This window comes from Nematostella vectensis, chromosome 4 (genome assembly GCF_932526225.1).
Source record: "Nematostella vectensis chromosome 4, jaNemVect1.1, whole genome shotgun sequence".
NCBI classification, from domain to species: domain Eukaryota; kingdom Metazoa; phylum Cnidaria; class Anthozoa; order Actiniaria; family Edwardsiidae; genus Nematostella; species Nematostella vectensis.
The window spans coordinates 13,495,381-13,517,656 of record NC_064037.1 but is presented as its reverse complement, the minus strand read 5'-3'; the positions used below and the strand labels follow the sequence as shown (position 1 = coordinate 13,517,656).

General features: G+C 41.0%; 2 protein-coding genes across 4 annotated transcripts in view; one reads left to right on the top strand and one right to left on the bottom strand.

The window, feature by feature from the left end:
- Window positions 1-22,276, top strand: part of LOC5511024 (MLX-interacting protein) — a 32,890-nt gene that overhangs the window by 9,098 nt on the left and 1,516 nt on the right. Inside the window, exons 1-12 of one of the 3 annotated variants that reach the window (XM_032380276.2) lie at window positions 835-870; window positions 980-1,063; window positions 2,040-2,117; window positions 2,499-4,660; window positions 6,352-6,427; window positions 17,720-17,799; window positions 18,906-18,956; window positions 19,316-19,372; window positions 19,632-19,719; window positions 20,676-20,775; window positions 21,048-21,096; window positions 21,314-21,388. In XM_032380276.2, the coding sequence (XP_032236167.2) occupies window positions 985-1,063; window positions 2,040-2,117; window positions 2,499-4,660; window positions 6,352-6,427; window positions 17,720-17,799; window positions 18,906-18,956; window positions 19,316-19,372; window positions 19,632-19,719; window positions 20,676-20,775; window positions 21,048-21,096; window positions 21,314-21,388 (2,895 nt within the window). In that variant the 5' untranslated portion in view covers window positions 835-870; window positions 980-984. Of the gene's footprint in view, window positions 1-834; window positions 871-979; window positions 1,064-2,039; window positions 2,118-2,498; window positions 4,661-6,351; window positions 6,428-17,719; window positions 17,800-18,905; window positions 18,957-19,315; window positions 19,373-19,631; window positions 19,720-20,675; window positions 20,776-21,047; window positions 21,097-21,313; window positions 21,389-22,276 lie in introns of those variants that run through there. The other 2 variants (XM_001631403.3, XM_032380275.2) reach the window with 2 other exon arrangements.
- LOC116617537 lies at window positions 8,373-10,306 on the bottom strand. The gene is made up of 2 exons (XM_048726499.1): window positions 9,541-10,306; window positions 8,373-9,299 (listed from the first exon to the last, which is right to left on the bottom strand). Exons 1-2 carry the CDS (start codon window positions 9,629-9,631, stop codon window positions 8,677-8,679), a joined length of 714 nt encoding a protein of 237 aa, XP_048582456.1. The 5' UTR covers window positions 9,632-10,306; the 3' UTR covers window positions 8,373-8,676.

Here is a 22,276-nt window from a genome sequence, read left to right as displayed (position 1 = left end):
CCCACATCAGTACAGGTAAAGTGTTAGGTACACCTACATCAGTACAGGTAAAGTGTTAGGGACAGGACACCCACATCAGTACAGGTAAAGTGTTAGGGACACCCACATCAGTACAGGTAAAGTGTTAGGGACACCCACATCAGTACAGGTAAAGTATTAGGGTCAGGACACCCACATCAGTACAGGTAAAGTGTTAGGGACAGGACACCCACATCAGTACAGGTAAAGTGTTAGGGATACCCACATCAGTACAGGTAAAGCGTTAGGGACACCCACATCAGTACAGGTAAAGTATTAGGGTCAGGACACCCACATCAGTACAGGTAAAGTGTTAGGATCAGGACACCCACATCAGTACAGGTAACATGTTAGGGACACCTACATCAGTACAGGTAAAGTGTTAGGATCAGGACACTCACATCAGTACAGGTAAAGTGTTAGGGTCAAGACACCCACATCAGTACACGTAAAGTGTTAGGGACACCCGCATCAGTACAAGTAAGGTGTTAGAGATACCCTCATGAGTACAGGTAACGTGTTAGGGTCAAGACACCCACATCAGTACAAGTAAGGTGTTAGGATCAGGACACCCTCATCAGTACAGGTATAGTGTAAGGTTCAGGACACCCTCATCAGTACAGGTAAAGTGTTAGGTTCACCCGCATCAGTACAGGTAAAGTGTTAGGGACACCCACATCAGTACATGTAAAGTGTTAGAGACACCCTCATCAGTACAGGTAAAGTGTTAGGGACACCCACATCAGTAAAGGTAAAGTGTTAGGGCCAGGACACCCACATCGGTACAGGTAAAGTGTTAGGAACACCCAAACCAGTACAGGTAAAGTGTTAGGGACACCCACATCAGTACAGGTAAAGTGTTAGGGCTAGGGAAATTGCCATAGCCAGAACAAAATCACACCATCTATCACATGATTCAAGAGAAGAAGAAAGAGGCCCATATTTGTTGTTTTGTTCCCAGATGTCATGCTCTCTTCACATCCTGATACCCTGTTCACCTCAAAAAGCAAGCACCAGCTGAAGGAAGAGAGGCAGACACCAAGGGGTATGTACTGTACATATGTACATACAGGGACTTATGTCTGAGAGACCTTTATTGTGCTTCTGTTGTATTTACCCTTTAGTACTGTGTGAAGGTATTGTGTGTCTAACATGTGTCTAACGCTCTGGACTCGTTCCCAATGTCTTACCTTTGACTCCCTCACCCAGTGTATAACCTTAGACTTCCCGATGTCTAACCTTTGACTCCCTCACCCAGTGTATAACCTTAGACTTCCCGTCTTACTGTACCTTTGGCTCCCTCACCCAGTGTATAACCTTAGACTCCCCGATGTCTAACCTTTGACTCCCTCACCCAGTGTATAACCTTACACTCCCCGTTGTCTTACATTTGACTCCCTCACCCAGTGTATAACCTTAGACTTCCCGTCTTACTGTACCTTTGGCTCCCTCACCCAGTGTATAACCTTACACTCCCTGATGTCTTACATTTGACTCGCTCACCCAGTGTATAACCTTACACTCCCCGTTGTCTTACATTTGACTCCCTCACCCAGTGTATAACCTTAGACTCCCCGATGTCTTACCTTTGACTCCCTCGCCCAGTGTATAACCTTACACTCCCCTATGTCTAACCTTTGGCTCCCTCACCCAGTGTATAACCTTAGACTCCCCGATGTCTTACCTTTGACTCCCTCGCCCAGTGTATAACCTTACACTCCCCGATGTCTTACCTTTGACTCCCTCACCCAGTGTATAACCTTAGACTCCCCAATGTCTTACCTTTGACTCCCTCACCCAGTGTATAACCTTAGACTTCCCGTCTTACTGTACCTTTGACTCCCTCGCCCAGTGTATAACCTTAGATTCTCCGATGTCTAACCTTTAGCACCCTCTTGAGAGTCTGCTCAGTTTACCTTATAGGCTTTGAAGGTGTTTGAAAAAAAAAATAAGGAGTTATTATCCTTGTTTTTTGTTATCTTCATCTCCTTTGTCATACACTCCTTTATCGCCTCACATAGATGTAATGTACCAGCCAACTCTGGACAGCCTTCAGCCCAATCTGGACGAGTTTGTGGAACATATTAGTAGCCTTGCAGGTGGGAATAAACGATTTGTTGACTTTAGATCTCAACACATAAACTGATCAGGAATAAACAAACACTTATTCACTTTGAAATGGAAACAGCAATACAATGCAAACGAATCGTATGAACAGCCAAATAATTTCTTCTGAACTTTTAAATAGGTGATGTAACTTGTTCAAATGATGAAAAGGCAATATGTTTCTCACAAGTTTTGCAGTAAGCTTCAGAACTGTTCCCTCTTTTTTGTGATTGTCAGGGCTGGTAGAGTGTGATGTACTGTAATTTGGTTTGCTTAGGTCACTAATACTCTAAATTGTAGTATCCAATTAAAACTTTGCATGACTATATTTTCCTTGCTTGTCTAGATCTGAACGTTTTTTTCTTTTTTATCAGATCTTATTCAGCAAGATGAGACCTTCACAAGTTCCCCGAGAATGGCCAGTCAGAGATTCTCTGCAGAAGATGTCAATTATCAACAACAATCCCACCTGGAAGTGATGGAACACTCCACTGACTACCCAACAAGCTGTCGACAAGAATACATGGATACATCTGGCTCTTACAATGATTACTCTGTGGAATACCAGGATATGGAGCAACCGGAAAGCCTTCCCGAGGAACCTATGCCCCAACTAGTGGAAGAAAACTCTCAAGAGATGTACAGTCCACAACCTCAGGAGTCGTTTGAGCAGCTGACTTCACCAGTGCAATCACCACTGGGCTCCTCTTTGCATGGGGTACCTCCCAACTCAGTCCCGCAGTCGCCTGTGCAGCGAAGCCCAAGTGCAATGAGCCCACCTAGTCTGGGTACCTCTCAGTACAAGGCCAGCAGTGTAACAACGCAGCACCGGCAGTCTTTCACTCCTGGCTCATCCATGTTAAGTCAGCAGACAGAGAATGTGAAGATTACGAGGAATGTTTCAGACAGTCAGTTGTATAATATGGAAAGCTATGGGAGCCCACTGAAAGGCGTCTCTCTTCTTCCCCAGTATGAGCCTGAATTGCCAGCGCAGGTGCAATTTCCCAACCTGGTTGCTCAGTTGCAATCAATACAAAGCAAGCGCCCAGAGGTACAGGCAAGCTCCTCCAAGGTAGCCAAGAGGGCCAGACTTCCAAGAAACATGTCGGATTCAAGGCTGAGCAGCATGGGCAGAGTGTCTAGGAGCTCTTCCCTGCATAATCAGAGTGCAGTAGGGACAGCAAATATGACACCACTTGAGCAGATCCGTGCTCAGGCCATTGCACAAGGCACCATGCCACAGGGTCCTACGTACCAAGTAATGCCAAGATTCCAAACCCCCGTGGGCCACACCAAGGTACCCAGCTACAAAAGGAAAAGCAAGATGCCACGGAATATGTCAGACTCGTCACTCTTGTACATGGGTTTACCACAGCAACATCCGCAGCCGTCTTCATCTTGGATCGGACAGCGAGTGCGTAAAATGTCTGAGCCTAGTTTAGAGGTTGCAAGCTCTATGGCACAGCAAGCCTTCTCACAGCAGCTTGTGGCAGAGAGTCTGACGCCTACATCAACACAACTGGTACACTCACTTGCAAGCGGGGTGCGAGAATCACATTCAACATTGATAGACCAGTTGAGTCAGATGTCGCAGGCCTCAGCGCAAGTCCCTACTTCAGCGGGTATTACATCAGTTCCAGGAGTAGTAGGGGCAGGGAGCCTTCTGGGACAGTTATTGCTACAGAATGGGAATCAGTCCGAAGCAGCAGCCATGACGACTACTGTTGATGACAGTAGCCAAGTGATGAAGCAACTGTTACAGCTTATTCAACGACAGCAACACCAACAACAGCAGCAGCAACAACAGCAGCAGCAGCAGTCAAGTCAAGCCATGCATAGCGGGGAGCTACTTGCATTGCTTAAAGCTGTAGCTCAGGGTGACTCATGTAGCGATGTGGCATCATTGTTGCAAGCATCTTTACAGGAAGGCAACCAGTCTCAACGACAACAACTTAGTCTACATAATCAGCAGATGCAACAGCAACAGATTCAGCAACAGCAGCAGCTGCAACAGTTGTTACAACACCAGCAATTACAAAAACAAGCTCCTTATGCTCAACAGTCATCCCAGCTAGGTACAATCCAGCAGACAGCACAAGCATTGCAGCAGCAGTCCACCCAGTCTCACCAAAAGCAGACTCAACCACAGCAACTTAGCCCGCTACAGCCCTTTGCACCACAGACATCTCAACCCCTGACTCAGCTGCTTCAGCAGGGTGCCCAGTCACTGCCCCAACTTGTGGCCCAGATTTCAACAATGCCAGTAGTTCAGATGTCAAACCTCGGTATCCAGACGGTAGCACCGGTGGTTAGGACCACGCCCATAGCGATAGCCCCTCATCCTGGCACTGCAGTGATGGCAGCACCCATACATGCAAGCTCGGTGCTGTCGACCCAGTATTCTTTGCCGATAATGACAAGTGCCACTCAGGGATCAAAGTTCGCCGTCACACCTCTTCAGCAAATACTTAGAAGCACATCGCCTAGTCTGGCAGCTATGGCATCAGAGCCAAGCCCAGCACCAGGCTATCAGCAGGTGAGGTCTGCTTGTATTACTGTGTGTCGACTCTCCAGTGTATACTAAGTGTATAGGTGCTAGTATATTAGAAGTTTTGTTAATCTGGCGATTTTTAGTTCCCAACCAGAACAACAATAACTTTATTAGCAGATTGTGTCAGTCAGTCAAATGTCCTGCCACCCTCTGATATATATGCCACACATGCGCTGCAGTGTTTATTTTGTTGTTGGCAGTGTTTTCTTGTTAAACAACACAACGTCTCGCAGCGGCGTGAAAGAAATCGCTAATTTAGTCGCATCACTGAAATCACACAAAAATAACTACACGATCCTTAATCTACGTATTCCAGGGATTAATTCGGTGCTAGTTACAGGGCTTCTGGAATTACGCGGAAAAAAAATCAAAATTACGCGGGATTCTTTGCTAAATTACGCGGAAAATCAATCATTACGCGCTAAATTACGCGGGATTTTGCATTACATTTTTCTTTAAAAATCAAAATTTTGCGTGATTCTTTACTAAATTACGCGCTAAATTACACGAAATATCAACTGTTACGCCGAAACTACATTTTGTACCGAAGGAAAGCACGAAATAACTTGAAGAGGTTTATTTTTTGCGCGAAAATCTTAGGCGAGTTTTCATTGGCTCCTAGCCACCAGCCAATTAAAAAGGGTATTTTATATTAGTCCTAGGCCTTCGCGGTTTGGCAAAGAACGCCTAGTCATTTTATTTGTTTTCGAAATTCAGTTCGAAAAATCGCACTCTTACGAAGAATATCTGTCTTTTTTTTTACCAGAAATAGAGGTAAGAACCCTGAAAGAACACATCAGCTGTGCACTTGAATGTTTTGTCTTTCAAAATTAAGCCAAATTACGCGGGATTACGCGGAAATTTGTGGATTACGCGGATTACCGGGAAAAAGCCAAATTACGCGCTTCCGCACAAGCGCGTAATTCCAGAAGCCCTCTAGTTACATAGGGGTTTGTAAGGGTTCGTTTTAATGTAATGTTTTTTTTTGTCGAATTGGTGTTCCGAATAACTGTGTATATGAAGTTTCTAAAAGACTGTTTTTATATGAAACACTTCCCTTATGCTACAGTACGAGGCTACTTTTTTGTGAAAACTATGTGTGGACGAGTTGACTCTAGTTTGTGGGCGAGTTGACTCTACTTGTGGACGAGTTGGTTGTGGACGACTCGGTTTGTGGACGAAGTGCTTGGATACCACGCAGACAAATTATATTAGGTATAATTTGTTTAGAACAAATATTTGTTTCCAGTCGTGGGGAATTTGTTTTCCTTTTCAGGTTTATAATGGCTTTCTGTGGCTTTTATTTTGCTGTTTAAGTAAAGGACTCCACTGACACAGACACTAACTAATTCGTGAATTATTCAAATCTTATTCAAATAAATGCCGTCCTCACAAATAAACTTGCGGCTTGATCGTACAGCATTAATGTTTTATCCGATACTATGGTCATCACAAGTGAAAGAGATGGAAACATTGATTGATAATTACACATCCAATCAAAGACCTTTTTAGCAGCTTTTAAAAAAGACTTTATGAATCAAAATGTTGCTCTCACTTGGAATAATTTTCACGTGCACGGTTTCATGTGATAGCTGTATGAGTTACATACAGTTACATACTAAAATTAGCACCAAAACTTGGATATCACATTGTTAATGTATATTGTTGAAATGTAGTTTCAGGTATCAAACAACGAACAGTCCTTCACATCATCATTCAGTGACCCACCTGGCGAACACGAACTCTCATTTGGTAGGTCAATGAATATCAATTCAAATTTCAGTAGTTTTTAACCAATTAGTTCCAGTGCAAATCCCATATAGATACAGTATCATGTGGTAATATCTTGTTTTCTGTCGGGAAATGCTAAATGTGATTAAAGTATAACCGCCTCCGTCCTCGGGAACCCAGATCAGCAGAACGAGTTGCGAGAACTCCCCTTCCACTTCACTCCTCCCCTCAACCCCCCTACTCCCCCCCACCCCTCCCTCTGCTGTCTTATTCTTTCTCGTTTTTGCGCCTTGTTTCGCTGACCTCGATTACTCGGTACTGGGTGGACCCGCCTGTAATCTTCGAGGGCTGCTGGTAGTGACTTCTCGTTTTCAGGGTTACTGTTCATTTTCCTAGCCAGGTCGGAGTAAAACTAATATGCAAGTGTGACATGACTGAAAAGCATGACGTGACGCTTCAAATAAGACCATTTCACATCGATAAAGCAGAGAATTTCTCTGAGTACTTAGTAACTTATAGCAAATAAAATATCAAGTGCGACTTTTTTTTTTTAATTGATGCGACTTTTTGTAAAGTGTCATTGAAATTTGAGCTTTTCGTCCCTGAGCTGATACGCAGAGCAATGATGATCAAGGAAAAATTATCTTAAAAAGCCAAAATCTGGTTATGTGCACTTCGTCCTCACGTTATTTGTGTCTTGAAAATCAGTCCGTAGAACAAGGAACCTATAGCTATTGTAAGCACATGTGTCTTCTCTCTATCTGGAATTGTGCGTTTTCCAGGTTTTTCCGTCATGTGTGCAAGTGTGATTTCCGTGGATCATTCAAACGTTTCTGATCAGCTTGGTCTTCATGGCTAGAGTCAGGTTCTAGAGTAAAAATGTATTTTGTTTTCGGAAACGTAGTCTCTTTCTCCGCCATTCTGGACTCATTGTCTCTTTCTCCGCCATTCTGGACTCAATTGTCTCTTTCTCCGCCATTCTAGACTCATTAGTCTGCAGTTGCTTTAATAATGTAAACCAATACGTTTAGGTTCCTATTGAATGAAACAATCGCCTTGCACTGAAATTAAGGAACCTGTCTTATAAATCAAGGGTGTTTCTCTATATCGTGTTTATTTGAAATTTAAAAGTTGCTGTTTTTAATTTGAAATTATGGCACAACAGCTACTTTTTATATATTAAAAAAATAAATTTAAAAAAAACAAAAAAGTGGGTATTCCTTGGTGTTACGGAGAGCTTTGTTTTTGGTGCTCAAGGCCTTTGTACTCTATTTCATTGTCTCGTTCTAAAGTCTTTGTTTTTGGCTTTTGTTCCATTGTGTTTTTGGTGCTGGTGCTCCGTAACACCAAAAAACTACCAAAAAAGTGGCTAACCTCTTTTTAGCGGCCTAAGTAGCCGGGGGGGGGGGGGGGGGGGGGGCGTTTAAAAGAGGTAACTAAAATTAAAAGCGACTGGCTTCCATGTTTTCCATTTAGCCAGCATTCAATTGAGGTAGCGCGCCGAGGTTGTTTTGGTTGATTTGAAAATTATGCCCTTTTTTAATGAATTTTTCGCAAAAATGTTCAATCTTCAAAAATCTGTAAAATATTCGTTTTTTATTATTTTTTGTTGTTGCTCACATATGTTATTATGTACTATCAAGGCTATAAACTGATGTAATTCCATAGGCTTGGATTGCATAGAAGTGTAGAAATAAGATTTTACGTTGGACCCATTTTTTTCGGATTGACGCCCAAAAAATGTTTACTTACTTTACATAACAAAGGTCGGGATAAGTAGAGCGATCTGGGTAATGTGTTTGGTATTTTCGGAAAGCTCAATGGACAGGAAAGTTTTTGGTAAAGTTATTTCCGCGGGCACTCTCTTGTAGTAATTTTTACAAGACCTCGAATTTACCCCAAAACACTAATTTGCATAACAAAAGCGACATGCCGAAATGAATAAAACAGCCTTTGAATAAAAGGCTGAATCGCTCTGAACTAAAACAAGACAACAACAAACTAGTATGAGGAACCTTTACACGGACATTTATCTAAATAATGAACTACAGCGTGGACGATGACATCATCTTTTCTGGCTTTCATGTTAAGTCCAAAATGAGCGACCATTCCCCGAAGTTGGACCATCTTTAGTGCGTCGATGTCTTCGTAAGAAAGACAGCACAAGTTTTTCCCGGAGAAGAGAACTGGGTGGTCAGGTGTGTTTTGCAGTGCATGTAGAACTTCTTCGTGGACTGAGGCGAGTCTCTGTGGTAGTTAATCATCCATGTCTACTTGGCGTCTCTTGCTAGTTGCAAGGCGAGAAAAGAACGCACCGATCTGGGAAGGTCTAAGAAACTCCTCGACGCTAAACACACGCCGACCGTCAGCATCCCTCGTCGCACGCATTTCCTTTGCAGCCGTTTCTGGTGACGTCTTACTTCCGCTCTCCTTGCCGTCTTGAAAAACTCTTTCAAGGAAAGATCTTTGCTTCTCGAGAATCGGGCGTGGCGTTTGTGTGTTTCACGATGAGCCCAACCAGATGGAAGTGGCAGTACATCAGAGGTTGAGGCTGCAGTACTAGGCGCTGATGTCACATTACGCGTTGCTCCTGCCTCGAGCCGTTTAGCCTGTCTTCGCTTTGCCGCGTCTCCAAGCGTGAATCGCTCAGGGTGGTAGGTGTGCTTACCATGAATGATATGCCAAGACAGGCCCCTATACGTCATGTACGATCTTACGCATCCGCCTTCTGGGCAAGCAAACAGGTTATTGCTGTCGTTGCCGTCTTCTTCCTCGTCTAGCTCCGTCTGTGGGACATCTGTTGGTTTCTTTTCTACTCGGTGGCTCACTTTGACAAAGTCGCCGTCACTGAATGTGGACTCTGCCCACCAATACCCAGCTTCCACTGGTAGGGCTAAAAGACAATAAAGACAGTATAAGTGCTTGTGTCCTAAAGACACCCTATCATTTTTTCATTAAATTGCACCTTCGCAAAATAAAGACATAAGATGTTACAACAAAAAGACAATGAATTCAATAAAGACTGTGTTATCCGAATATAAATCCACTTACATGAGTTGTTGAACATAAGATGTTTGCTTCGTACTTGAAATGACATACAAAAGCTTGTAGAAACCCTAAGTAATATTACGTACCTGTGAAAGTTGACCATGGCCAAAACCTTCCTGCGCCGATGTTGTAGGCCTTGTGAGCAAGGATTCCATCCTTAGAGAATTCGAAGTTCATTAATGAACTTATTCCCTCCCATTTCGGGGCTCGTGGCTTTTGGCTTGTATGACAAACCAACGCTACACGCACAGGCCATCGATACCACCTTCGGACAGAATAGCTCGCTCCATCTCCTCTGGGCGGCTTTTCGGTCACAGGGACCCTTTCCACCCTGTGGATCACAGAAGTCAAACCGTTCGAGGTTGATTCCCGTCCTTTGCCGTAAAAGATTGCAGGCCAGAATAGTAGATGCGCTGTGGTAGCATCCAGCGTTGTCTTGTCTGTATGATCTCTGGATGTTCTTTCTTCATTGTCGCCAAAACGTGCTCCATTACCGTGACAACAGTGCTACTGTCTTGCTGCCCGGACAAATGTTTGGGTGTAGACCACTCCATCCCTCCTGGTTTGACAAACAGTAACATGCAAGGATATACCCCTTTTACCAAAGAAGTCTGCCTGGGACTCTCGGTACTGTACGGGTAGAAACTTCATGGCAAAGTCCTGCCAAACTAGCACCGACTCACTATCAAGGTTCTCGATAATGTCTGTTCGTGCACCATCCTGGTGGACCATACGTAGCTGATGGCTCTTCCAGGCTTGGATTGCCTCACAGGCCGTCTTCACCGTAAACAAGATATCATCCTCAGCATCTTTTGGTAAAGCTGTAGATGCTGTGGCTTCTTCGACTGCGCATAAACTCTGTTGAAAAAGCCAGGTTATTAGATACACTCTGCGATGATCGTTGTTTATCTTCTGTTGCAAGGGGAAAAAACTACGATAAAGCTCACACAAATTTTACAGGAAATATAGGGCTTGAAAATAACACCTGTTTATGAGAGTATTTAATATATGTCCCATTTAGGCAAATTCTAGGGTACTTTTGTTTAATTGAAAACGGAATGAGGGCCTTTTGATTTTCTTCATACTTACAGTCTTCACATGCTCACACAGCTCACACAACTGGTCATGAGCGTGGAGGCAGTCCTGCTTGAAGTACGGTGACGCAGGTTCACTAAGAGCATGTATTCGGCAGTGATCGGCAACGTTGCTATCTAGTGCGCAGTGTACCTATTATTCAAAACACAGCGATAAGTACAATCATTTTTGTTTGTAATAACCGCAAACGCTTGCTTTAGCCGACAGCTTTAAATAAGAGCCCTGCAATGTATCGAATGAGCGCCTCCTTCAAATAAGCACCCCCCTCCCATTCAAACAAAAACTTGGGAATGACCGACCGCAAGCGTTTTACTGTTGGCATTATCAAACAAAGTCCAATGTACGCTTATTTATAACGCTGAAATATGTATAATGGCGACCCTAAAAAAATAAATAAGAATAGATCAGGACGTTTACGATATAATCTCCTCGAAGCGTACCTCATAGTCTCCTTTTATGTACTGTTTCAGCAGTTTCAAGTTGACTTTCAGTTTTCCAAATTCAGCTGTGCTAGCGCCATGATGCTGAAGTGTGTCTAGTACACCATTCATCAAAGCCACGCCTGCCCTCTGCAGCATATTTGTCTAGACCCTGACACTTGCGCACCGACGCCACGCAGGACTCTGCAAGGACTTTGTGCAAAGTACTCTTTTAAAGTGGGGTGTTATCTTCCTCGCAGTACTTATTGTATTGCTTGGTAAGGCGGGTAGGAATCACGCTCCGGATGATGTTTGGACTATCCTCTCGCCAGTAGTCAATGCCAGTGTTCTCTCGCTAAATGGCAAATCCTGGATTATGTTTGAGGAAATAATAAAGTCAAGGAAATGGTCGAGTTTTCCGGGATCTACTCTTTCCTTTATTTGTTTACCAGGTGAGATTGGAGGGAGTCCAGAACCAACGTCTTGATGAAGTAAACTGGTATTGTGTCAGGCCAGGTATATGTTGCACGAGCTTGGAGTATGGAACTTTAGTAGAGACCAAGCTCAGCAGCTGCTGCCCCGTCTCAGCTTTAGGTGCTAGCTTGTACGACTCTGCGACTGCCAAGATAAGATCATCCTGGACATCATGACCAAGCAACCTATCCACCTTCTGACTTTTTACCACTGCAGTCCCTAGTTTTGCTGAAGACTCAGGGGCAATGATTTTCACAACCTCGGCAATAGCAGCACTTGATTTGTCTATATATCTATCGCGGGTCTTATCTGTAACAACGTCCCACGGTCGACTCAAGATAGAGCCAAGAGCCTCAGCCGCGCATTCCTTAAGAAGTTCTTCTAGCACTTCCTTCCTACGGTCGGAAGAGAGATTAGCTTCTTTTGCCTCGTTATTTTCACTGGTTTCTGTCTCCGAGGACGGCTGGTGTGATGCGTCACTCCCGATATCTAGCTGACTGATGCCCCTGATCACTTGGGTTAGTGAAGGGCACTAGAGGAGCTCGCATTCTGCAAATAAGCACAATATAACTGTTTGCTTTTTGTTTGTTCGTTCGTTCGTTTGTTGCATTAAAAAAACAATGATCCGAGCATTGAATCAGGATTTAAGCTTCCTGCAAGAAAGGGTTGAGGTCCTTGAATTTTACGAACAAAGTAGTGTGCACAACCACTTTCTAATAAATAGATATGCCTACGGATATATATATATATGCGTATACTGTATATATATATGCGTTTTTAGACTTACCCTTCACCAGGCTCGATGTCTGTAACATCTTGTACCGGTCTCAGATCTTTTATGTTCTCGCGACATCTCCTGCAAATTGCTAAAAGGGAAAAAAAGTATCAAAATAAAGCTCAAACGAGAGGTTTCCAACTGAATAAATTTCACGGTCATCACAAAGGACCAAAAGTCACGGATTTGTCATAAATAGCAGATTTATAAAGTCGTAAAAAGCGCAGCAATACGTTGAGTCAGGCTTCACCCGAAACGGCGAAGCTCCATTTATAATGCAGCAAAGTAAACAAGAGAGAAAATAACAGCAATTGACTTTTTATTCGGGAGAGGTGCGATCTATTTTTTAAGTGACAAAACAATAGGCGGGACGGGACGGCTAATGGTTATTGTTAGGACAATACACAGGCACACGACAGCGTGGTTGAGGCTTTGGGCTTTATCCTACAATTGGCATCTCAAATCCATCCAAGTGCTTTATTTCCAAATTATCATCATTTGATTGCCGTCGCAGAAAATAACGTACGCGAAACAAAGGCTTGCGTTTTTCAATCATTGGATACAGACTATCAGAATTCATTCTAAAAATCAAACCACAAAAAGTATTTACCTGAACCGACTTGAACGAGAATTCCCGTTTCATCTAAAATACTTTTCGCACTTTCCTTGCTGACGTAGCGATCTGCGTTTGGCGCCGTGTCTAAGGGATTGTTTGCCAAGGCGTTTGGTATCTGACATCGGCGTTGCTGCCCTCGCCAATAAATCCCGAGTGAATCACGAAGCGTAGGACAAACTGTTATTCCTGACCCATCATCTTTGAAAATTCCTTCGGTAATAAACACCTTGTTAATACATAAAATCATCAAAATGAACAGTCTGCAAAGCAATCCACAAAACAGATTTAACATACCTGCTCTGCAAAGTATTAGTTCTCCTTGGCTTACGATATCTCTCACATGAGAATACTTTACATTGCTCCCAACATCACGATTGCAATCAGTGACTCGTACTAACTGTTCTTTGCTGAATTCGCTACAATCGTCACCTGAGAATATTCCTATGCAAACCGCGCTATAAAAGGGTAAGGACCGCCCACAATCGACACCTTTTGAATTCAAATCCGAAGTAAAGATTGGCCGGTAGTAACGGAACTCGAAGCGGGAAAATAAATTTCTTCAATGTGCTTATATATTGTACAATTCAGAGGCTAAAATAAAACATATTTAGAAACTTAAAGTAGACTTATACATCACATATGAAATCTAGAAGCACAAAAGGAGCTGATTCTCGCAAAAATTTGACCAAGATTTGAGTTGAATTCGAATTACGCGCCGATTTCCGCCATGTTTACGAGCCCACAATATCTCTACAGCCGCTACACAGTATAGAGAACATGCGTGCAATAGTCCCTCGGGATTCGGGTTGAGCTATAAAGAATTTCGGGACGTTCTTCATTGATCTTCTAAAACAACTGACCTATACGGAATGCGCTACACGAGAGGCGAGTTGTCGAGTTACGATGCCTCTACTGACAATCTTTAGCCGTTAACAGCAAGAATAGCAATGGAGACGAGAAATTAAGTCCTACAGTATAGCAATTTTGCTTAAGATTTTAAAATTATTTCGCTTTTAAATCGTCTGTTTACAACTTAGAATCTGCAACGTGACTTGCGCAACGCTAGTATATTTATCAATCGCGGCTTGTACCGTGCGATTCGCTCATCCTTTTATTAAGTGGTTAGAACAACTTTTTTACAAAAGCTTTGTTATATTACAGGTTTACTTTTAAAGGAGGAATTCTGCAGGGGTAGCTTATAGGCTAAAATGTAGATATTTTAGCTGCCAAGTGTGAGATTGCGAGACTGAGAAACAGCGCGTGTAATTGTAATTCAACATACCGGTGTTTATTGTCATTCTACGCGGTATGTGAAACCCTTTTGAATACTCCTAGTATAGTTTATGCTATGAATTGTTGTATTTTGAAATAATTCAAGCAGGATAGAGTAAAAAATATTCCTCTTTATTCGCATTGTTTTTCAAAGCGCTACCAGGAGCTGTTGTCAGCTCAGAGGGTGAATGAAAACTGAAGGTGACAAACGCCGTTCGTTGTTGTCTTGTTCGTTCTTTAACACCTCTGATGTGCATTTTTTATGATTTTCACATTTCGTCATCTTAGGTAGGTGTGATTTTTTATTCGAACAATTGAATGTAAATCTCCTTTTGCATGCTAAGGGAAAATAGCTTTGAAAAGAGAAGAAAACACAAAAAGTTTACAACCAGAAGCAAGAATACTATGATAAAGGTTTTTTGGGTGCTACCTGAACATTCCTAACTATACATTTACCGAATGATTGCGTGGACGGGCTTCTTTTTGGCAAATTAGTGTTTCGGGTAAGCAGAGGTCCTGATACCTGCGTGCATCCGGTTTAAAAATTCTTATTATAAGAATTTATTTATTGAAACCGGATGCACGCAGGATAGAGGTCCTGTAAAAACGACTACAAAGAAATGCCCGCCGAAGGTTTTTCTAAGTAAAAAAACTCACACAGCCTAATTACGCTTAGATTTGACTGCATTTAAAAACATAAACTGTTATCGAATCGCAGTCGTTTGTTTTTAGAATTGCAGGTTTGTCACGTGCAAAAAAATGTATTTCGACACGAAGTATTTTGCTTAATATTGTGAAAAAAGAATACCAACAGAAAGCTAAAATGACAAAGTTATAGTTTTTTTAAGCTCGAGTACTGTCTAACGGTATCTCAGACTCATATTTGTCATTTCAGAGTAAAAAAAATAAATTCACTGCGTGATTCGGCGGTTTTATTCATTTCGACATGTCGCTCTTGTTATGCAAATTAGTGTTTTGGGGTAAATCCGAGGTCTTGTAAAAATTACTACAAGAGAGTGCCCGCAGAAATAACTTTACTAAAAACTTTCGTGTCTATTGAGCTTTCCGAAAATATCAAACTCATTACCCAGATCGCTCTACTAATACCGACTTTTGTTATGTAAAGTAAGTACACATTTTTTTGGGTGTCAATCCGAAAAAAATGGGGACAACGTAAAATCTTATTTCTATACTTCTATGCAATCCAAGCCTATGAAATTACATCAGTTTATAGCCTTGATAGTACATAATAACGTATGTGAGCAACAACAAAAAATAATAAAAAAACGAATATTTTACAGATTTTTGAAGATTGAACATTTTTGCGAAAAATTCATTAAAAAAGGGCATCATTTTCAAATCAATTTTTTGGGGGTAAATTTGCATCATTTTCCAAACCAAACTAGCTCGATTGGTGGGGCATATAATAAGAGTTGTTTGGGTAATGTTAACTTTTTTCTGAATTTTGGGCTATGTCTGAAATTGCTCGAACCTTAGACGGGCGGCCTCTTAAAATAAAAATATCGAAATCTGCGCGATGAATTTTTTTCTAAATTCACAGTAACACCTAACAATACTCCAGCTTGAAGCACACGAATTTTTGGCTTAAAATTGACCTGTCAAACTTCGCGATTGATAAATCTTTATTTCACGCCAAAATTGTCCTCGCAATCTTTGAAAAAATAAGTGCACTCTTGCCTACAAAGATCCATCCCCGAATTTACGCCCCCTGCTAAGTCCACACCCTAAGGCAACTTGTGTGAGAGGGGCAAGAGGACCAGTGTTGCACAAGAATAAACTCCAGATGGTCAATTCGAGAGTATTTTTATTAAGATAATTTGAAAACTAAAGAATTTATTCCTTTTCAACATTTGAGCCCAAGCCGCGCCTCTTCTAAACTATTACCCGACGCTATGGCTAAAATAGGCCTTACCGAAAGTACTTGCTTAATGCAGTTGCATGTCCAACCTGCGTTTATGAGAAACTAGAATCGAAAGTTAAGGATATAAACGCGCTTCAAACGAAGCCCACGCCAGCGTCACACATGGTCATCGACGAGCTGCCTTGTTTGTTTCACATGTGACAAATTTGCACGAGCGAAACTTAGGTCCCATGCATCCCGGGTTGCATTTCATACAGATATCTCCTATTCTATTCCATTTGGTTATGCTACCGCCTTTGAACTTTTTTTCTAGACTCCAAAAAACTGCGAAATTACAAACTTTTTGATAACAATGTGTTTTTTTTTCAGTGAGAGGGGGTTATGTGTGTTTTATATGATTCTTATCTATAGTTTTTCATAGATTGACAAATTTCCTCTTCAAAATATATACCCGTAGCATTTTTTTTATATTCTTCCGTACTTTAGACTGTATAGAGTGTTTCTTTCAGCGTTCACATCTTCACAGTAAGCGTTCTTACAGAATAGAGATATCTGTACGAAATGCACAACCCGGGATCTCAGTTCCGCTCGTGCAACTCTGTCACATGTGAAAGAAACAAGGCAGCTATCGTCGATTACCATGTGTGACACTCGCGTGGGCTTCGTTTAAGGCGCGTTCAGATACTCAACTTTTGATTCTAATTTCTCATAAACGCAGGTTCGACATACAACTACATCAAGCAAGTACTGTCGGTAAGGCCTATTTTACCAAAAGAGTCGGGTAATAGTTTGGAAGATGAGCGGGTTGCGCTAAAATGTTGAAAAGGAAAAATTCTTTAGTTTTCAAATTATCTTAACAAAAATACTCTCGAATTGACTATCTGAAATTTATTCTTGTGCAACACTGGTCCTCTTGCCCCTCTCACACAAGTTGCCTTAGGGTTTGGACTTAGCAGGGGGCGTAAATTCGGGGATGGATCTTTGTAGGCAAGAGTGCATTTATTTTTTCAAATATTGCGAGGACAATTTTGGCGTGAAATAAAGATTTATCAATCGCGAAGTTTGACAGGTCAGTTTGAAGCCAAAAATTCCTTTTAACTTGCATGACAAAAAATACTTTGATTTCCAAGAAGAGTGAATCTAGCGGAATCTGATAAAGCATAGATGTATTAATAAAATTTGAAAAATTTACGAAAGTCGCCCCGAAAATGAGTCTTCTGTAGGGAACATAGTATATAAGCTGTTTAGCCAAAACAACCTCGGCGCGCCACCTTAAATGGCATTAAGCCAATATCTACTGTATGGCATCTGAGTCGAAATGTATTTAGTTATCTTTTATGGAAGATCTACAATCCGCGCAAAAACTACTTGATACCTTTTGAAATTTGCCCAACCAAAGTCAAAAATTTGTATCCGGCCGGCCAAGAACCGGTCAACATACGAGACCCCCCTCTCCCCCCCCCCCCCGTCCAATGTTAAGATTCCATATGGGCCATGTTAGAGAGTGGACATCCTGCTATCTGACAAACATTGGACCAGGGGGGAGGTGTGATTGTATCAAAGAGGGGGTGTTTTGTAACGCTATTTCGTATTCTAATTGGTCCAAAAATAGGTGTAGAGGTATCAAGAGTTTTGGCGTGGATCGTAGATATCAACATCTGTAGAGTTTCGAAGACAGTAAAGATTAGAAATAATAGACTTATCAATGTTTGTCTGTTTGTTTGTTCACTAGTGTCATCCAATGTGAGCACATTTTCGGCAAGCACCACGGCACAGCCAACAACTGTGTTCCGACAACCCCTCACCACCCCTGTAAGTACAGAATGCTTCTCTCATTTTAAGTAAATGTTAGAACAAAAGATGTTATTGTAACAATACCAATATAATACAATATAACAGTAATACCAATATAATGCAATATAACAGTAATACCAATATAATGCAATATAACAGTAATACCAATATAATGCAATATATCAGTAATACCAATATAATACAATATAACAGTAATACCAATATAATGCAATATAACAGTAATACCAATATAATGCAATATAACAGTAATACCAATATAATGCAATATAACAACAATCTCTACAAGCTGTTATTGTAAAAATACCGAAGTATAACCTGATGATTGTGTGCAAAATGCGCCTTAGAGCGGCATTGTCACCAGTTTAATCCCGGCCGATTGTGTAACAGTCTCCGATTATCTTTAACGGAAAACGCGAAATATATTTCAAACCTGTAAAAGCAGTGTGTCTATTGGAAGTTTCTTAGAGGATGTCACTGTTAATTTAGAGTGGATGGCATGTTAGATAGCGCGGATTCTTTTATATTCTTTCGTCTCTTGTCGGTTGAGGTTTCCGTTGGCCCTCCGGAAGTAAAACGGTGACAATATTGATCTTAATATTTATTTTAACGAGATGTTAATCGGGTTCCTCCCTATATCCATCAGACTGGGATCATCGTCGTATTAGGGGTGAAAACGAGAATGCCTAGATTTTTTTACCTCGGTATCTTTTAGGGTGCTATTATAGCAATCGCTCATCTAACTTGTAGCTCATGAAAGAACGTTAACACGTGTCAATTGGCTGTTTTTAGATCACTAACCAGCGAAAAAATCACACGACCCATGATAATTGATCGCGAGCTTAAAAAAATGATCTGTTTGTTTTGTTTTTATTACAAATTTACGTTTGTTTGAGGTATCTTTTAGGAGGTTAAATTCATTCCTAACAACCTAACAACCACTTGGTCTCGCTAACTTCCTATAATAATCTGGTCGTGCAAGTGTGATACAATCTCTCTGCCATAAGGCTATGAAAGTAAGCTACGTGTAGTAAGTTGTGTTGTTACAGTCTGGTCATTTTAAGGCTAGCAGCTATGTGCCTGTTTATTCTTTTTTTATTTTGTAGAGTGCATCCAAGACCCAAAGAACGAAAGTATCCGATCGAGAGCAATACAAGGTAAGTAAAACAGAAAATACTTGTTATAATTGGTCATCAACTGATGTCGCCCCATGGTGCTTGTAAGCCTTGCTGTAAAACCGATAACATTAGCAGTGTGATTACTGTGAATGCTTGTGTTTAAATCGTAATACCATATGTCACCATAAGCGATGTTTGCTCAAAGCAGGCTCAAATGCTTTGATTCAGGCGCCTTCAGCGATCAAGTAGATAATGTAAAGCCTCGTCCCGGCCCACTGATCATGCAATATTAAACCTATCCCTTGCATTTTCTTTCCTTGAATTTTCTCTTGCAAATGTTCATGAGATTTTTTTTAATTTTAATTATTACTTATTAAAATAAGTAGCTTCTATTCCAGGAACATCGACGTATGTCCCACATTTCTGCCGAGCAGAAGCGAAGATGTAACATCAAGGTAAATCAAGACGTGAATGCTATCAAATCACAGTCAAAGCAAGTACTTATGCAGACAAGACAAAACTCGTATTTGCTTATAATCTCTACAATGTCAATAAGCCCATGTCATTGAAATATTACGGTAATATTTCATTATGACATTGAAATACCGAATATGCAAAGGATTATTAGTGCTGTTTAATCTCTACAGTGTAATAAACCCATGCCATTGAAATTATACATTGCTAGGGCTGTGCTTATATTTGTGTCCTTTTCAGATGGGCTTTGACCAACTGGCATCTATGGTCCCTACCCTAGCCAGCCAGAAAAGCTCCAAAGTCAGCAAAGCCACCGTTCTCCAGAAAAGTAAGTACATTACATGTCTAGGTGAAATAGCAAATAGCTGATAATTTTATTTGCTCATTAGTGTTCTAGTTGGTTCCTTTGGAATTGCGAAAATACCTCGATATACGACTCCTTAGAAGGCAAAAAAAAAAATGCAACGACTGATAATAGTGTCTTCCCTTTCCATGGTTGGCTTGATGGTAACGTTATATAGGAATGTTTACCCTTTCCGTGGACGGCTTGATGGTAGCGTGATATTTGAATTTCTTCCCTTTCCAAGGATGACTTGATTGTAACTCATCGCAAATTATAGAATGTCTATCATTACAATATTGTATGTGCTAGATGATAACATGGTACACTTGTGTCTATGTCTAGCGGTTGATTACACGACCAGACTGCTTTCCAAGGATGTAACTCATCGCAAATTATATAATGTCTATCATTACAATATTGTATGTGCTAGATGATAACATGGTACACTTGTGTCTATGTCTAGCGGTTGATTACACGACCAGACTGCTTTCCAAGGATGTAACTCATCGCAAATTATATAATGTCTATCATTACAATATTGTATGTGCTAGATGATAACATGGTACACTTGTGTCTATGTCTAGCGGTTGATTACACGACCAGACTGCTTTCCAAGGATGTAACTCATCGCAAATTATAGAATGTCTATCATTACAATATTGTATGTGCTAGATGATAACATGGTACACTTGTGTCTATGTCTAGCGGTTGATTACACGACCAGACTGCTTTCCAAGGATGTAACTCATCGCAAATTATAGAATGTCTATCATTACAATATTGTATGTGCTAGATGATAACATGGTACACTTGTGTCTATGTCTAGCGGTTAATTACACGACCAGACTGCTTTCCAAGGATGTAACTCATCGCAAATTATAGAATGTCTATCATTACAATATTGTATGTGCTAGATGATAACATGGTACACTTGTGTCTAGCGGTTGATTACACGACCAGGCTGCAGCAGGAGCGGCAGAGCATGGCGGACGAGGAAGCGCGACTGAAGAAGGAAATACAAGAACTCAACACCTCCATCAAGTATGCATCTTTTTCTCACTGCATTTATCTGTCTTTTGAATCATTGTGTCATGAAAATGTCAGCTTCTTTCTTAACTTCCATCTCTTCACCATTTTATCTCTTAGCAAAGATGGTATAGTGCATGTTGTCTGACGATGTGTGTAGAAATTAGCTTCGATTATAAGTAAATGAGCTTCTATTATAAGTAAATGAGCTTCGATTATAAGTAAATTATAACAAAGAAAGTGACACACTTGTGCATATTAATGTTGTGACTGTCTTATCTACACAGCACCTGTCAATCACAGCTCCCGGCCACAGGTGCCCCGGTCAGCCGGCAGGTATATTATAAAGTAGAACAACGCCACAAAATAATTGAATTCCACACATGATTGAGCAAATTGAACTGAGATTTTTAGTTCCTTGAAAACAGCTTTTGTTCCATGTCATAAAATTAGAGAAAAAAGGCAATACATAGTTAGAAAGTACATTATTGGATTGGGTATTCAAGCAAAAGGTTGTGTTTCTTTTTGATCTAACACATGTTGTGGTTTCCAGCGAGTGGATCAGATGCTGACGTTGTTCAGTAATCATGTGAAAGACAGAACGCAGGAAAACTTCAAATTCTGGATTGTATCCTGTCACACAATAATGCCCTGTGTTAACATTGATGCTAATACATTAGTGCCCTGGGTTAACATTGTGCCACTCTCTAGAAGAGGTGCTAACACATTAGTGTTCTGGGTTAACATTGTACAACTCTCTAAAAGGGGTGCTAATACATTAGTGTCCTGTTTTAACATTGTACCAATCTCTAGAAGAGATGCTAATACATTAGTGTTCTTGGTTAACATTGTATAACTCTCTAAAAGAGATGCTAATACATTAGTGTTCTGGGTTAACATTGTACAACTCTCTGAAAGGGGTGCTAATACATTAGTGTCCTGTGTTAACATTGTGCCACTCTCTAGAAGAGGTGCTAACACATTAGTGTTCTGGGTTAACATTGTATAACTCTCTAGAAGAGGTGCTTTTACATTAGTGTTCTGGGTTAACATTGTATAACTCTCTAGAAGAGGTGCTAATACATTAGTGTTCTGGGTTAACATTGTACAACTCTCTAAAAGGGGTGCTAATACATTAGTGTTCTGGGTTAACATTGTACAACTCTCTTAAAGGGGTGCTAATACATTAGTTTCCTGTGTTAACATTGTACCAGTCTCTAGAAGAGATGCTAATACATTAATGTTCTGGGTTAACATTGTATAACTCTCTAGAAGAGGTGCTAATACATTAGTGCGCTGGGTTAGCATTGCACGGCTCTCTAGAAGAGATGCTAACACATTAGTGTTCTGGGTTAACATTGTACAACTCTCTAAAAGGGGTGCTAATACATTAGTGTTCTGGGTTAACATTGTACAACTCTCTGAAAGGGGTGCTAATACATTAGTGTCCTGTGTTAACATTGTGCCACTCTCTAGAAGAGGTGCTAACACATTAGTGTTCTGGGTTAACATTGTA

Coding starts and splice junctions, on each gene's coding strand:
- LOC116617537 (XM_048726499.1), bottom strand. CDS start 9,631: ATGAACTTCGAATTCTCTAAGGATGGAATCCTTGCTCACAAGGCCTAC. Junction 9,300..9,540: donor GCCATGGTCAACTTTCACAG/GTACGTAATATT, acceptor ATTGTCTTTTAG/CCCTACCAGTGGAAGCTGGG.